This window comes from Erinaceus europaeus, chromosome 3, assembly GCF_950295315.1.
Source record: "Erinaceus europaeus chromosome 3, mEriEur2.1, whole genome shotgun sequence".
NCBI classification, from domain to species: domain Eukaryota; kingdom Metazoa; phylum Chordata; class Mammalia; order Eulipotyphla; family Erinaceidae; genus Erinaceus; species Erinaceus europaeus.
In genome coordinates this window covers 62520258-62536716 of record NC_080164.1, presented here as the reverse complement: position 1 = coordinate 62536716, position 16459 = coordinate 62520258, and the positions used below count along the sequence as shown (strand labels likewise).

At 44.7% G+C, this 16459-nt stretch overlaps 1 protein-coding gene across 1 annotated transcript in view; it reads right to left on the bottom strand.

Moving 5' to 3' along the window:
• Nucleotides 1-277: 277 nt before the first annotated feature.
• The window catches only part of LOC103115662 (mal, T cell differentiation protein), a 21982-nt gene continuing 5800 nt past the window's right edge, over nucleotides 278-16459 (bottom strand). The window contains exons 4-7 of the mRNA XM_060188431.1: nucleotides 14734-14846; nucleotides 6948-7150; nucleotides 4968-5093; nucleotides 278-965 (exon numbers count right to left, since the gene is read on the bottom strand). Coding sequence (XP_060044414.1) covers nucleotides 891-965; nucleotides 4968-5093; nucleotides 6948-7150; nucleotides 14734-14846 — 517 coding nt within the window. The 3' untranslated portion in view covers nucleotides 278-890. The remainder of the gene's footprint in view (nucleotides 966-4967; nucleotides 5094-6947; nucleotides 7151-14733; nucleotides 14847-16459) is intronic.

Sequence of the window (16459 nt, the reverse complement as noted above, 5' to 3'; positions counted from 1 at the left end):
TGTCTTACAGAAAAAAGAAGGGGGCCCAGGCCCCCTGCTGGCACCTGCTGAGTTTCCAGAGATGATGTGGCCCCTGCTGGCTTCAGTGCCCCAGCACAGCACTCAGTGAGGGAGTGGTGGCCACAGCTACCTGAACCGACATTTGATGCTGCCTCTAGAGATTCCATTTAAACCAAAGGATTCTTCAGAAAAAAGGCTGAAATGATGGCATTCCTGATACTGGGGAGCTAAAAACAATACTGCAAAAAAAAAAAAAAAAACAAAAACAACCCACAAATTTACTGAACATAAAAGCACTTTATAAAGTATTTCAAAGGTTTATTTATCTTCCACCGTGGACATCTGCAAATGTTTGAGGTGAGTGTCACTTCCCATGACATGTAGAATGTCCATGAAGACAGAAACACACCACAAGACAGGGTGTTCCTGGGAGCCTATGGAAAATTCCAGTAGACAGTTCTTGAGATCTGGTCTGGGAGTCAGCAGGGGATTTTTGTTTCTGGGACTCTCAGGTCACAGTCCTCATTTTTCACCCTCATCCTCCTTCACAAATAGGAAATGACCTTAGAAAGACAGCTCAAAAGCAAGCCCCAGCCCTAACGAGTAAATAAAAGAGGAAACAAGACCATGACAACAAAGCATTTTTTTCCCATTGGGGTGGGGGTGGGGGTGGGGGTGGGGGTGGAGGTGGAGGGAGAGGGTATTAGGTTAGGGCAAAGTTGTTTCCTTCCTTCCTTCCTTCCTTCCTTCCTTCCTTCCTTTTTTTCTTTCTTTCTTCCCTGTTTTTCTTCATCGTTGAGAGCACTTCAGAGTTCAAAAAAAAGTTATGCTGGAAGGCATGCCCATCAGTTAACGCTGTCTGGGTTTTCAGCTAAAATTCTGCAGCTGCTTTATGAAGACTTCCATCTGATTAAAGAGAACACTGCATGGATCACGTAGAGCAGAGTGGCTACATAAGCAAACACCTGAAACCAAGACAAGAGACCATTAATGAGGATGCACAGGGAGAGGGTGAGACTGGCGTGGTGCTCAGTGATGATAGACCCAGAGTGTGTGAACAGACCCTAGCCCCATCACTCACACAGACACCCTATGCCAATGCATCCAGAGGTGGTTCCTGGGATGCTTTCAACATGGAACTAACTGCACATGAATGAACAACCTCTTGGATTTTGGTATGTAAGATCAACTATCTATATGCCACCCCACATCACCATGTTGGCACCACCCAACTAAAGAAGGAGGCTTCAGATAATCCTCAAATGATACTTGCAGATAAGTATCAACTGTTCTGCATGGAAAGCCTTCTTTCCTAGCAGGAAAGCCAGTATTCACCAGCTGTGATGACTTCCCAGTTGTGTCAGTGAAGAGAATATAATCACATGTCTTTTCTGGCTCTGGTTAGTTTCAGACTCTTGCCTGGTTAAAAAAATTTTTTTAAAAAAATTTTGGATACAGAGAAATTGAGAGGGGAAGGGAAGGTAGAAAGGGAGAGAGTAAGAGATATGTGTAGCCCTGTTTCACCACTTGTAAAGCTTCATCAGTGCAGGTGGTGGCTGGGGGCTTGAACCCTGGTCCTTGTGCACTATAATGTGTGTGCTTGACGAGGTGTACCGCTACCCAGCTCCTCCTACCAGATTTTTATTCTAGGATTCTTTATTTCCCAGTCATGGGCTAGGGAACCAGGCTCACAGGAAGTGAGAATAAAGTCTGAATTCTTGCCAAAAGGAGAAGGCTTATTGAGAAAGCTACTGGAAAGGGGTTGTCAGCCATTTTTGTGTTGGGAACAAAAGCTGTGGGGATGTGACAAACAGTTCACTTTGTAGTCTGATAAGTCCCTGACTTTCTGTGTCCACTTGGTCACCATCTATTCCTATCACCCTTACTCTGGGTGGTTGGTCTCCCTGAGGTTTTGCCTACCCCCAAGTCAACTATCCACACCTGGTTTTGTGACCTTGTGCATGGGGTCAAGAGTTTTGACTGAGGGACAACATTTAGGACTGCTATGCTTCTGTGACTCTTGAAAATGCCCATAAACACCAGCTGCCACTCTGTCTGCTCTTTCCCTGCCTCCAAACATGGGAAAACCATTTACTCTCATTGGCCAGAGGCAATGAGTAGGTCAAGTTACTTAATAACAAATTTAAGAGAACTCATCCGGGAACTCTGTAAACTAAGTACTCTGAAAACAGCAATCATGCATGAGTGAGCACCCTCCCAAAAAGCACCTTTCCCTGTTGGGTGGGAGCAGTTTACTATCTGGGGGAATTCCGGACAGACACAGTGAGAAACCCAAAAGGAACCCCAAAGATTCCAACCAAAGACAAGAAATGGCACACCGGGGACATTGAGAGTCAGGAAGACACATGAATTGAATCAGGTTTCTTTTTCACCTTGGTTTCAGTCCAGTGCATCAACCTGTTGAGCACATTTTGATTCTGAGTTTGAACATTCCTTACAGGTCATGTTTGTTTCTTCCAACTCAACTAACAGCAGTGTGGGGCACAATGAACTGTGGGGGGTAGATAAACAGATGAGTACTGTGGTGTCTTTCCTTTTGTTTTCTTATCTCTCTCTCTAGCCAAAAGTGTTGGCCAAGAGTGGTGAAGCCCGGGTGGTGACAATGAATGCACAAACATCTTTACTCTCAGCTTCTGTTCTACCCTTTTCAAAAAGTGGGAACAGTGGCTTCAGAGGTGGTTGCAGTGGGTAAAGTGTTGGATTCTCAAGCATGATGTCTCTAGCTTGATCCCTGTTATTGCATGTGCCAGAGTTATGCTTTGGTCTTCTCTCATAAACAAACAAATAAACAAATAAAGCCTTGATGGTAAAAATATATTATTACTTTTTAAAAAGTGGGGACAACACAGAGCTGGCCTCTTATAAGCTACCAGTACATTCAACTAGATATTTGTACACATTCACAGGCTGACTTCTAGAAGAAGTACTTTTTTAAAAAAAAAAATCTTTTTCTTAACTTATTATTTTATTTTTAAACTTATTTATAAAACAAACAATAGAAAATATAGACAAAACCATAAGAGGGGTAAAATTCCACACATTTCCCACCACCAGAGTTCCATATCCCATCTCCTTCACTGGAAACTTTCCTATTATTTATTTCTCTGGGATTATGGACCCAGAATCATTATGGAGTGCAGAAGGTGGAAGGTCTGGCTTCTTTTTCTTAACTTTTAAACAAGAACCATGGTCAGAAGTACATTTAATTTGGTGAATCTATATACTGGTGTGAGCACATATATGCATGCAATGAAAAAAGGTTTTACTTTTTAAAAAAAATTTTTTTAAAAATATTTTATTTTATTTATTCCCTTTTGTTGCCCTTGTTGTTTTATTGTTGTAGTTATTATTGTTGTTGTTGTCGTTGTTGGATAGGACAGAGAGAAACGGAGAGAGAAGGGGAAGACAGAGAGGGGGAGAGAAAGATAGACACCTGCAGACCTGCTTCACTGCCTATGAAGCGACTCCCCTGCAGGTGGGGAGCCGGGGTTTGAACAGGGATCCTTATGCTTTGTGCCACCTGCGCTTAACCCGCTGTGTTACAGCCCGACTCCCAAGATTTTACTTTTTAATTTTACTAAGAATTTTTTATTATCTGTATTTATTTACTGGATAGAGACAACCAGAAACAGAGAGAGAGAGAGAGAGAGAGAGAGAGAGAGAGAAGGGGGAGATAGAAAGGAAGAGAGAGAGAAAGAGAGATATCTGCAGCACTGCTTCACCACTCGCAAAGCTTTCCCCCTGCAGGTGGGCATCAAGGGCTTGCACATTGTAACGTGTTCACTCAACCAGATGAGCCAACACTAGCCACTCTTCACCCAGGAAAAGGTTTTATAAAACACATTATTCTCTCACTCCCTGTCATTCTGATTCATTCTTTTAAAAAACAAGTCCAGACATCATAGCCCACCAATGACCTGACCCCACTGTGGGAGAAGGCAAGCCTTTTTAGAATTCAGAGAACTGTTGGACCATGTACCTCCATTCACACAGAGCTGGCCCATCCATTGGTCCTCCTGATGGAGTGAAAGGGGTCCAGGCCTCTGTGTTAGCCCGGGTTCACTATGAAGCCTCTGAAGAAAGTTACTGTCTATGGTCTTTGAGGAAAAAGGACAAGAATTACCATCTGATTTCACAGATGAACAAGCTGAAACTCAAAGAGCACAAGTGATGTGTGCAGGAGCCAGCAGAGAGGTGAGCTCTATCTCCTCCTGGATCTCAGAGCTATCAGGCCAGAGACATTCTCAAGAAGGCTTAACATCTCAGAGACCACCAGGAATGCAAGTGGCCAATATTCATGCTCTAGATTGGCACTAAGAATGTGGATGGCAGGGTACCTGACCAGGAACTAAGCTGCATCAATTCCCGTGACATTGGGACAAGTTATTCTTGCTCTTGGCACTCTGATTCTTCATCTGTGACGTGGGTATAATAGTAGCACAACAGCCAACGGTTATTGTGAGGGTCAAATAAGATTGCTCACAAAGAGTTCAAGACAGTGCTGGGCATCCAACAGTCATGTCTTTTCAAACACTTGCCCTCTGCGATGGCCACCCAGGACAGACTTTGGGTCAGGTAATATAGCACTAGATGGGATGGCTAAGAGATTCTCGGCCCACGTTTCCCCACTCTAGGGCTTCACAGTTAAGGGAAGGCCTTACTTCATTCAGAAGTCAGTGAGCTAACAACCTGGGTGGTAGTGCAGTGATAGAACACAGGACTTACAAGCTTGAGGTCCCAAGTTTGACCTCTAGCACTACATATGCTCGAATGATACTCTGGTTCTTTTTCTTTTTTTTTTTTTTACCTCTTTCCTCCCTTTTTAATGAATAAATTAAAAACTCAGTGAACTCAAGTAAGTAAATAAATAAATAGTGATGACTAAGTATTAACCTTCCGTTCATACCTTTGTCAGTGGGAGAGGTGAACATGGCAGGTTGACTTACCACAGCAGAGATGTTTTCATGGTAGTATCTGTAGACATAGCCATCATACATGTAAATGGTGGCTAAGGCCTCCAGGACAGAGGCGCTGAGGTAAAACAAGGAGGCAATGCAATGGTAGGCTACATCCTGCAAGGTAAGAAAGAGCCATGAAAGAGATGTGGGGCCCAGGCAGCTCTGGGCCCAGCAACACCTGTTTGCCAGGCTCAGGTTCCTCTGTTATCATCTTCTACTTCCTTTCACTCTGCCCCCCCATCCATGCCCTACCCTCCATCTTCTCTCCCCATGGAGACTGTTAAACCTATCTGAGTTTCAGTTCATTGGTTTTTTTGGGGGGTGGGGTGGGGTGGGGTGGCTCAGAGTAAGGACTTTGATGAGAGGAAGCTCCTTTTCCTGGAGGTGGCATCAAATCAGGGGCCATTGGTTGGGAGGGAAGCCTTGGATTGAGCAAGTAAACTTGATTCTGGACCCCAGAAGTATCAGATGGGGGGAGGGGGTCACAGTCCCTGTCCAGAAGTAGCCTCTGTAACTAGTATGAGGGACAGAGATCCAGGCTATTTTCACTGCTGTTTTATTTTATTTTATTTTTGTCTCCAGGGTTATTGCTGGGGCTTGGTGCTAGCACTATGAATCCGCTGTTCCTGGTGGCCATTTTTTCTCATTTTATTGAATAGGACAGAGAGAAACTGAGAGAGGGGGAGATAAAGATAGATACCTGCAGACCTGCTTCATTGTTTGTGAAGTGGACCCACAGCAGGTGGGGAGCGGGGGCTTAAACTTGGATCCTTGCACAGTCCTTGTGCTTGTGCTATGTGTGCTTAACTGGGCATGCCACCACCCAGGCCCATCCACTGCTGTTCTGATTTGTTTAGTTGTTTGTATTTTGGGCCTAGGAAGAGGGTACTGAGAGATTTAAAATAAAAAACAGTAAAAAAAAAATGGAGTTGTGTATAGTTGTAATTTGGAGGTGATTTCATTTAATATATATTTAATTTATATAATATATTTAATATACCCAATATATAGTACTATGTATTGGATAATGACAGAGAGAAATTGAAAAGGAAGGGGAAATAGAGAGGAAGTGAGAAAGAGAGACACCTGCAACAATACTTCACCACTCTGAAGCCTCCCCCCCCCACTGCAGAAGGGGGCCAGAGGCTTGAACTTGGGTCCACATGCATTGTAGCATGTATGCTGCACCAGGAGGCCACCACCTGACCTTCCTGTATTATCACTTTTTAATTGAAGGAATTAATGGTTTACAGTAAATACATGTGGAAAATTTCTCAGTTTCCTGCAAAAAACTCTCACCCTCAGCCTAGGTCCTTCCTCTACCATTATACACCAGGATTCTTTACTTTGGTGCAATAGTGATTTCATTTTAAGAGCAAGAGATACTCAGTCAGTCCTCACTCTTTCCACAGTAGATAACAGGCAGGTGGCTTCTAAGTAAGTTTTACCCTTTTCATAGGCCTCAGGGGAGGATCTATACAGACTAGAGCCCATAAGTCAGCCTAGCCCCTTCTGGTGCCTTGCTGTAGAGGGCTGTGGCTGGATGTTGGGCAGTGAGCATGGCCTTAGTTGGGCAGCTAAGTTTTTTGGAGATGGAAACCATCCCTCCTGGATGATAGAAAGTATCAATAGGCACTATAGGTGTGGGTGGCCAGTGGTGGTGGTGAGGCTGCTGCTGGTTATCTATGGAAATGGATATCCAGTCATGCAGAAGAAAGCAGAACCCAGGTTCACAGAGAGAGTGAGAGAGAGAGAGAGAGAATCAGATATCAATGATTCTGCCTGTGTTTTCTCTTGCCTCAACTGCAGCAGACACTCTAGACTGGGAGCTTCAGAGTGGATCTGCTCAGTGTGGGAGCATGGGTGGGAGACAAGAAAGGCAGCTTAGGTCAGCACTAGAAATGTCAGCCTCCTGGGGAAAGGGTCAAGTCTGCCCAAATCCTTCAAACATCCTAGCTTGGGACTCACCAGGGTAATCCAGGAAGTCTCTCCGCCATGGGCACCAATGATGTACAGGACCAGCAGGGTTGTGGTGGCCAGGAAGCAGAACACAGACACGAACATGACCCAGCCCTGAATCAGGGGTATGGGCACCCGGGATGAAGCAATAAGGATCCATACCAGGCCTCCGAATATCTGTAGAGGGAGGGAGGGAGGGAGGGAGGACAGTGCTGAGCATTAAGCCAGAAGAACCCCACACCCAGAAGGACCCAGGCCTGGGGTCACACTTCGGCACTAGGGGTAGAGAGGAACATCAAGTAGGTATTCTCCTTCCCCTGATGGCTCTAGCTGGGCTCTCCAACCCTCTGCTTACTTGCCCTTATTCACTTTCAAATATATTTTAATGCTTTAGTTAATAAACACTTCTTTTTTTAATTGTTATTAGTGATTTAATAATGATTGACCAATTGTGGTATAAGAGGGGTACAATTCCATACAATTCCCACTACCAGAGTTCCACATCCTTTCTTCTCCACTGGAAGTTTCTCTATTCTTTACCCCTCTGGGAGTATGGACCAAAGATCTTTATGGGGTGCTAAAGGTGGAAGGAAGGTCAGACTTCTCCGCTGGACATGGACACTGACAGGTGCATACCCGCAGCCTGTTTCTGTCTTTCCCTAGTGGGGGAGGGCTCTGGAGAGGTGCAGTTCCAGGACACATTGATGAGGTCCTCTGCCCCAGGAAGTCAGGTTGGCATCATGGTAGCATCCACACTTCTTCTTCTTCTTCTTTTTTTTTTCCTCCAGGGTTATTGCTGGGCTCGGTGCCTGCACCATGAATCCACCGCTCCTGGAGGCCATTTTTTCCCCCTTTTGTTGCCCTTGTTGTTGTAGCCTCGTTGTGGTTATTATTATTGCTATTGTTGATGCCATTTGTTGTTGGACAGGACAGAGAGAAATGGAGAGAGGAGGGGAAGACAGAGAGGGGGAGAGAAAGACAGACACTCGCAGACCCACTTCACCACCGGTGAAGCGACTCCCCTGCAGGTGGGGAGCCAGGGGCTCGAACCGGGATCCTTATGCCGGTCCTTGCACTTTGCGCCACATGCGCTTAGCCCACTGCGCCACTGCCCAACCCCCAGCATCCACACTTCTATTACACTTATAAGCCAGGTGTGTTAATACTTTATAAATGTAAAGTGTTTTATAAATATTGACTTGATTGTTCCTTAAACAGCCTAATGAAAAAGGTACTGATGATGCATTTGTCAGGTAGAGAAACTGAGGCACACACAAGTTAAAAAATTCATCCTCTCAGGAAAGGACTATCATCCAACAATATCATCATGTTACAGACAACCAGATATGCAAGAGGCAATCAACAAACAAGGAGATTTCCATAAATGTATTATGGAAGATAGCTGCCCAGGAAAACAGTTAGTATTCCTAAAATCTCTCCCTGGTCTCAAGGGCCCAGAAACATTATTTTCTTGGCAGATTCTTTTTCTTTCCTTTTCTTTCCTTCTTTTTTTAAAATTTTGTTTATAAAAAGGAAACATTGACAAAACCATAGGATAAGAGGGGTCCAACTCCACACAATTCCCACCACCAGAACTCCATATCCCATCCCCTCCTGATAGCTTTCCTATTCTTTAACCCTCTGGGAGTATAGACCCAATGTCACTGTGGGTTGCAGAAGGTGGAAGGTTTAGCTTCTGTCATTGCTTCCCCGCTGAACATGGGCATTGACAGGTTGATCCATACTCCCAGCCTGCCTCTCTCTTTCCATAGTGGGGCAGGGCTCTGGGGAAGTGGGGCTCCAGGACACATTGGTGGGGTTGTCTGTCCAGGGAAGTCTGGTTGGCATCATGCTAACATCTGGAACCTGTTGGCTGAAAAGAGAGTTAACATATAAAGCTAAACAAATTGTTGACTAATTATGAACCTAAAGGCTGGAATAGTGCAGATGAAGAGTTGGGTGGTCTCCATTTTGTAGATAGCTAGTAGGCATATTTTAGTTATATTCCAAAAGGCCTGTGGCTATACTAGTTTTTTTTCCCGAGCTTGAAATATTACATGCAGGTGGATCCAAGTTATTGTCTGGGAAGATGATGTCATGGCTGGAAAAAGGAACAGAAAGCTGGATCAGGGAAAAGACTAGCTTCCAAATATGGGAAAGGTGTATAGATATTGTTGACTGCAATCCCCATCAATTTGATCTGATTTAGGGCCCATATTCAGTTTAGCAGCCTATGTGACCTCTGCATCCCTGTAGATCTGAATTCACATTCTGTGGTCAGAATAGGAACATTACAGGCTGCCCCAATATTGGCCCATCTTCCTCAGGTGTAGCATATAGTTTGTTGTCCATCCTCCCTTCAGAGAATGGAACATTCTGTACCGTTGCTAATCCACATTGAGGGCAAGGTCCTATGGGGGGGTCCACAAAAGGGTCTATTTTGTTGTTCCTGTTAGAGATGACCGATAACAATGGAGAGAGGGATTTATTCGAGGTCTGGGCCTAGGAACTTTTAAAGGGAGTAATGGAGCCAGAGGACACAAAGGCAGAAGTAGAGACTAAGTGTATTTACATTTAGCTATAGTTATCTATGTTCCTAGAGGCACAGTGGAGTGAGTCAGTATAGTGGATTACCTATCACTACAGTTAAAATGAAATCTAGAAGCAAGAAAGATCAGTCTATAACACTTAAGAAAGCTGTCCTATTCTGAGATGATACCATTCTTAGACTTTTTGATGTAAAACTCTCATCTCATTTCTTTGATGAAGTATTATTTTAGTGACCAATAGATTCTTCCAGTCTCTACTTGACAAATAAATTGCTAGAGTATGCTATTAGCATTGATACTTTTTCTTTTGACCTCATAAGCCCCTAAGTCTAGTCATTGCTCTGACTACTGAGTCAGGCTGGAGTGGAGAGGGTGCAGGTCAGCAGGCATGATAGATGTATTCCTTATCACTATCCACAGGAAACCATAGTAGGTGTCTGAAGGGGCAGTGAACCCCCATGTTTACAAAGAGGAACATAAAGATATCCCTACATGCCACAGTCCAACCCCCCTTCAGGCAACCCTGGATTTTCTGTCTTTCCTTCTTATCCCTCTCAGTCCCAGTAAAGTCAGTTTAGTATCATCCAGACTCCCACTGAGATGAATGTGCTTAAATCATGCTGGTTGGTTGGTTGGTTGGCAGAAAGGGCTTTGCAATTAAAGGTCCCAAGGTATTCTGATGCTTGCTACCGCCCCCTTGAACAGTTGGGGGCTGGGAATGAGCTGCCCCCTCCCATGGCCTCCACGGTGTGAACTCAAGTGGTACCTTGACTTGGTCTCCCTGTACCTGCTGCATCTGCCTAACCACATTGTGAGCTGATGTGAATTGGTTGACTATGAATCTGGGTGTGAAGCTTCTGGCATAGTGTCCAGCATCACCTGATAGCTAAGGCTGATATTGCTCTTCTGGTGGAGATGACAGAAATAATCAGGTACAATGTGCAGCATGATAACTAGCCCTGAGCCTGGACAAGAAGAACATGGTCCTACATGAGTCCTGAAGGAAAAGCTCAACTGTTTAACTTGATCATAAAGTCATGAAGTAGCTTTCCAGATCAGAGGAAGCTGGGAGGAAGGGTGGGTGAGGGGAGAAGAGCACACACCTATTCCAGAGGATGCTGAAGCTGTAGGAAGGATTTCAGAAGGCTGGTGAGCGAGTGAAGTGTGAGGTAGGAGGCATGGGAGTTGCAGGAAATGGGACAACAATGGTGTGTGCGTATTCATGCATGCATGCTAAACCCCCAAACAGAACTGTGGTCAGGCCCGTGTGAAGGCTTCCAGGGTCTTGCTCAGTGAAAAACAGAGATTCAGCATGAATCATGGGCCAAAACAGTGCCCAACCTACTCCACCTACTAAGTGTACAGGGAGAGCTTCCACACCCTGGGAGATAAGGCATCTTGGGCAGGAGTGGCCCATTCTACTCTAGTCTCAGGACCCCACTGGCCAAATATTTGTCAAGAGCAAAAGGTAGGTGAGGGTTAAAGCATTTCCTTTTGTAAAGCAAACTGTAAGCCGCTCCTAGCTCCCAGGCAGCTCATACTTAAAATTGATAACTACATGGTGGCCTGACCCCAGTTCCCATTTATCTCTCATTGGGCCTACTTCCTGTCCCCTTCCCCTTGCCCCCAGCTCATGGTCTCTACCACAGATGGAACAGCTAGCTAAAGTGGTCTCTGCCAAGGTGGCACATTCTCTTTCTAGATCCCACACTGGAAAGTAGGGGTGTGGCCTGGGTTACCATTTCTAGGATTCTCAGTCCTCACCCTGTGTTAGAATTTCCTGTGATACCTTGAAAAACACTAATGCCCAGGTGTCATGTCCAGGATCTGATTCAACTGGAGAGAAACAGAATTATAGGACATGGAACAGACATGTCAGGTTTTCAACCAAGGGCTGTAGAACATGTTTTCAAACACAAGCTCATGGATGATGTTCCAGCAATAGGTTCCAAACAGATGAAAAGTTCCTGTCCTCAGTGGCCTGCCTGGATGTTCAGAGGCATGCATTAAGATATCTCTTGAGCTGTTCTCTGGGCTCTAAATGCAAAGTTTCCCTTTCTCTCCTCTCCTTAAGCTTTGATCCCTATCTTGCCTTGAGCATGAGATGAGATCATTCTTTGGTGTCCACCAAATGCCTGGACACAGCCTCGGTTTCTGGAATGGGATTTGAACTGGTGAGCTGTGGCCTTACCTGTCTGTGGTGATTTCAGGACTGGAAATCACCCATTTTTAATTCAGACACATTTGAGATGCTGAGCAGAGTTGAAGCTGTCAGAGATGTAGGGATAACATACAAAAGCAGACTAAAATCATCCCAAGAGTTTCCATCCAGGGCTCTGCCTACTCAAATGATTTTTGAAAAATAATTTTTTCTTTAATAAATATCCTTGGGGGGGTCGGGCGGTGGCGCAGTGGGTTAAGCGCACGTGGCGCAAAGCGCAGGGACCGGCGTAAGAATCCCGGTTCGAGCCCCCGGCTCCCCACCTGCAGGGGAGTCGCTTCACAGGTGGTGAAGCAGGTCTGCAGGTGTCTATCTTTCTCTCCCCCTCTCTCTGTCTTCCCCTCCTCTCTCCATTTCTCTCTGTCCTATCCAACAACAAAGCAACGTCAACAATGGCAATAATAACCACAACGAGGCTGCAACAACTAGGGCAACAAAAAGGGGGAAAAATGGCCTCCAGGAGCGGTGGATTCATGGTGCAGGCACCAAGCCCAGCAATAACCCTGGAGGGAAAATAAATAAATAAATAAATAAATAAATAAATAAATATCCTTGGGGGGATGGTTCAGAGAAATTCACAGAAGGTTCTTGCTTTTTCTTTCTGACTTAATTCACCAGAGGCAGGTGAGGATGGTTAAGGGTGTAGATGTTAGAAGCACAGTTACTGAGTTTGACTCTTTACTACTGACTGGTGGCCTGTCATCCCTGGGCAAGTTACTTAACCTTTCTGTTCCCTTATCTGAAAAATAGAGAGAGCAAAATGCTTTCTTTATGAGGCTAATGTGAACTGATTTTTTGTCTATGAAAAGCATGCACATGATGAGTGCTTTATGTGCTCACTGCTACAACTGTTTGTTATAGGCTGAGGCAAATCTTCTGGTAGCAGTGTGGAAATCCCAGCAGGGCCAGGACTTCATAATGTACAGGTATTCCTTCCAAACCTTGTTGGGACCCAGAATTTAAAAATAACTTCAAAAGCATCAAAAAGAGAAAAAAAAAAGTCTATGATCTCTCAGAAACCAAAAGTTGAGGGAAAAAAAAAAACATATCTGCCTCTACAGAAGGAAACACAAAGGACATAAAAACATGAGAGAACCTTCTTTCAAACAATTGGTCTTGGGTACAAAGTGGGGAAAGGAATTTTCCACCACATTTTTTTTTTGAGATTTGTATGGCATTTCTACTGTGTGTGCAGAGTTGAGAGTGTTCTGGTTCCACAATTGCCCAGTGTCTTTGCTATAGAACTTGGAGGACTGAGGCCAAGGCAGAGAAATTGCTCAAATTCTCTGCATAGTCGTCTAGGGTTCCATATTACTGTACAAGCAGAGACTCCCAATAACGTCAAGATGTGATTAAAAAAAGAAAAAGGAAGTCCCATGCAAGGCTTTCCACATCTATGTCAATGTGGCCTTCTCTGGCCAGTGTTAAGAATCCCATACAACTTCCTGTGTGCTCGTCAACAGGAGTTTTTGTCTTGCACTCTTGAGGAGTAACAGAAACCAAAGGCATGGGCCATGACCCAACATTACAATGTCCTTTCACCCTGGTGAACACGGAAAAAATCATCTCCCCTGGAAGGAAAAAGAGACAATGGCCTCTCCAACTGAGTCTTGTCACAACTTCTCTGAGCTTAGAGTTCTTTGGTGCTCTCCCAAAGCCACCAGGCACAGCAACTTGGATTCATGTTGTAGGAAATTACTGTTACTTTCAGAATTATTTTTGACAGGCAGGGGTTATTGTAATCCCAGGAGGACATGCTGTATATGGGTCTGACCAGCACATATCTGTGATGTAGATAAATGCAGCAGTCCTAGTTCTAAGGGTGAAGTGACTAGAAAATCAATCATTCTGTGAGTTAGCTGGAGTAGAAATCTATTCTATGTGTGTGTATGTGGGGGGGGGCTGGGGTAAGGGGAGTGTCAAAGGATGCTCTTGTGAAGACCCCCTCTTTGCCCTCCCCCCAGCCAACTGAAAATGCAGCTAGCTTATTGGAATCTGACCTCTGACACTACCCCCAGCGTGAACATTAGAAGTGATGTTGAGGGCCACCTCACTCAGTTTACCTCACCAGTTGCTCTGCCTCTTGGCCTCTTTGTCAGCAGTCCAGAAGGATCCATCATGCCCTCACCACTCCCAGGACAGGCTAAAACAGTGTCCCTTTGTCTAATCTGAAAGCAAAACCAATACTCAGGGGGCCCTGAGTCTGTCTGTTCATGAGGAGGGAGACAAGAGTTTTGGGATTCAAATAGAGAACATTTCAGTTTCATGGCTGAAATTAACAAGGTGATTGCAGGGTGGAAGAGGCCCATTTCCCTCAAGTCTCAGGGAAGTCTTCTTTCCACAGTACACATTCTACCTCTGCTCCTTAGCACTGGCCACAAGTATGATTCTTGAAAAGCGAGGCAAACTATAGCCCTCAATTTCTCAGTGAGTGAAAACTCTCATATCCACAAAGACAGAGGTTCTTAGACTTGTTCTCCTTTCGATGGAGGGGGTGTTGGTGCCAGGACCACAGTACCAGGGTGTCTGTCTACTATGCTTCTACTCACTGCCTTTATCAGGCAGGGTAAACAGAAACTAGGATGTTCTGTGAAAAATATATATGTAAGCCCCCTGTAAAAGACAAAAGTCATGAAAATGCTAGACCAGACAGAAGTGGCTTCACAGAAAGAAAAACAGAAGGTACTGATAGGAGACACTAAGTGGGTTAGTAATGTGGTGAACAAAAAACAGAACAGTTGCGTATTGAAGTAGTGAGGAGGAACCACCATGCCCTCCCTGCACTTCTCTGGAGGAGGGAAGTGTGCATGGAACAACCAGAGCAACAGAAGGGGGAAAAAATGGCCTCCAGGAGCAGTGGATTCATGGTGCAGGCACCGAGCCCCAGCAACAAGCCTGGAGGCAAAAAAAAAGAATTTATTTTGTGATCATAAGCATTAGCCTGGTAGGAGATGCTAGTTCCTTCCCTATCAAAGCCTGCTGAGAAACACATATTTCAGGGTGACCTAGATGTGGGCAGACATACAATCCAGACAGTAGAAAGACCACAAGTAAAGGCCTACAGAACAAGAGTTGAGTGCCTGGAAAAGGGGTGCTTTCAGGGTGAATCCCTTGGTGGTGGCATTAAGGAAACCATCTCTGAAAGATAGTGGATGTAGACCCACTATGTCATCTGCATCAAAAGGGCACTTCTGTTATGCATGTATAAATTATTGTATTTACTGTTGAATGTAAAATATTAGTTCCCCAATAAAGAAATTTAAATAAAGGGGTACTTCAAAATGGAGATCAGTGAGGTGTATGGGGCTGCTTCTGGAAAAAGCCCTGAAACACAAAAGCTGGGTGGTTCCCTTCCTGCCAGGCCCTTCCATCCAACTGTGCCTGGCTTAGCACTAAGCAGGCAGGATTGAGGCTGGGGGAGTGAAGGAAACATTGTTATGTCAGAGGCTGCCCTTTTGCTGAACCAATACTCTGCCACATGTTTGGTGCTTTGACACCAGTGGCATTTTTTTTGTTTTGTTTTACTTTTGTTTTTGTTTTTGTGGAGAAGAGGTCTCATTTGTGTGATTCCATGACTCTTGGGCTGATTTTTATTCACAGGGAGAGAGAGAGAGAGACAGAGACAGTATAGTACTAGAGTTTCCTTCAGTGCCATATCACCTCCTGTGTGGTACCAGAATTCAAATCTGGGCTAAACTCATGACAAGGCATATACTGTATGCAGTGAGCTATTCCTTGACCTGACAAATCACTGAAATCTTGAGCTCACTGATAATTGGTTACTACAAATTCAGGTAGATGCAGCAAATTGTGCAGAACTCATAATTCACAGTTTTCTCTGACCATCCTGACACTAGATTGGCAAGATGGAGCAGGAGAGACTGGGAAGTCCCTTAGCTTTGAGGCACAGGCAGGACAGGACAGCCAAGGCCACCTAATCACCATCGGAAACAGACCAGGATAGCTCTGAGCCGAGGAGTCACTGGAAAGGACTTAGAGAGAGTGGTACCTATACAGTACTTAGTGATCCAGAGACAAGACGTATGAGCTCTCAATACCTCCCTCATTCCTAAATATCACTCACTTCCTATCTTATACACCCTGCCTAAGAATGGCATAGAAGGGAAGTTGAAGAGGTGGTGAAGACTATCTTCTGTCCTGTCCTGCAATTGTCCCATTAGCATGAAAAGGCCAGCTAATCTTGGAGCAGGTGTGTGACTAGTAAATTAATAATAACTGCACCTGATAGCCATCTCTTGTGCAGTAACTATGTACAACATTCTGTTTTAAGAACTTTGCTTAGATCACACTGACTGATTATTTTTTTCATAGTAATTCTGTTGCTGCATCATTCCTACTCTTTTGATGCAGAAGGCAAGGTACAGTCTCTTGCCCACATTGCAGTAGCAGGTGGATGCCAGCTCAGACAGGCTGGCTGTAGAATCCAGACCAAGCTATCTATTGTGGGGTTGTGTCCCAAAGCAACTTGGCAGTAGTTTACCCTGAGCTCTTACCCCATGTGTGGTCTTCCAGGCCAACGTGCTATTAACACTGAGGCAAATTCCCAGCCATCTGAGTGTTAGGAGATAGTTTGTAAAGGGGGCAGCCTTTTCCTCCCCATCCTCCTCTTACTCAGTAGGCTCTGTTCTTCTCTTACTCAGTAGACTCTGCTCTTTTAGAGGAACAAAATATCAAGATTTATATTTAAGGAAAAAAAAAAGAAAGGCAAGAGACCAGTATGTTAAAAGCCA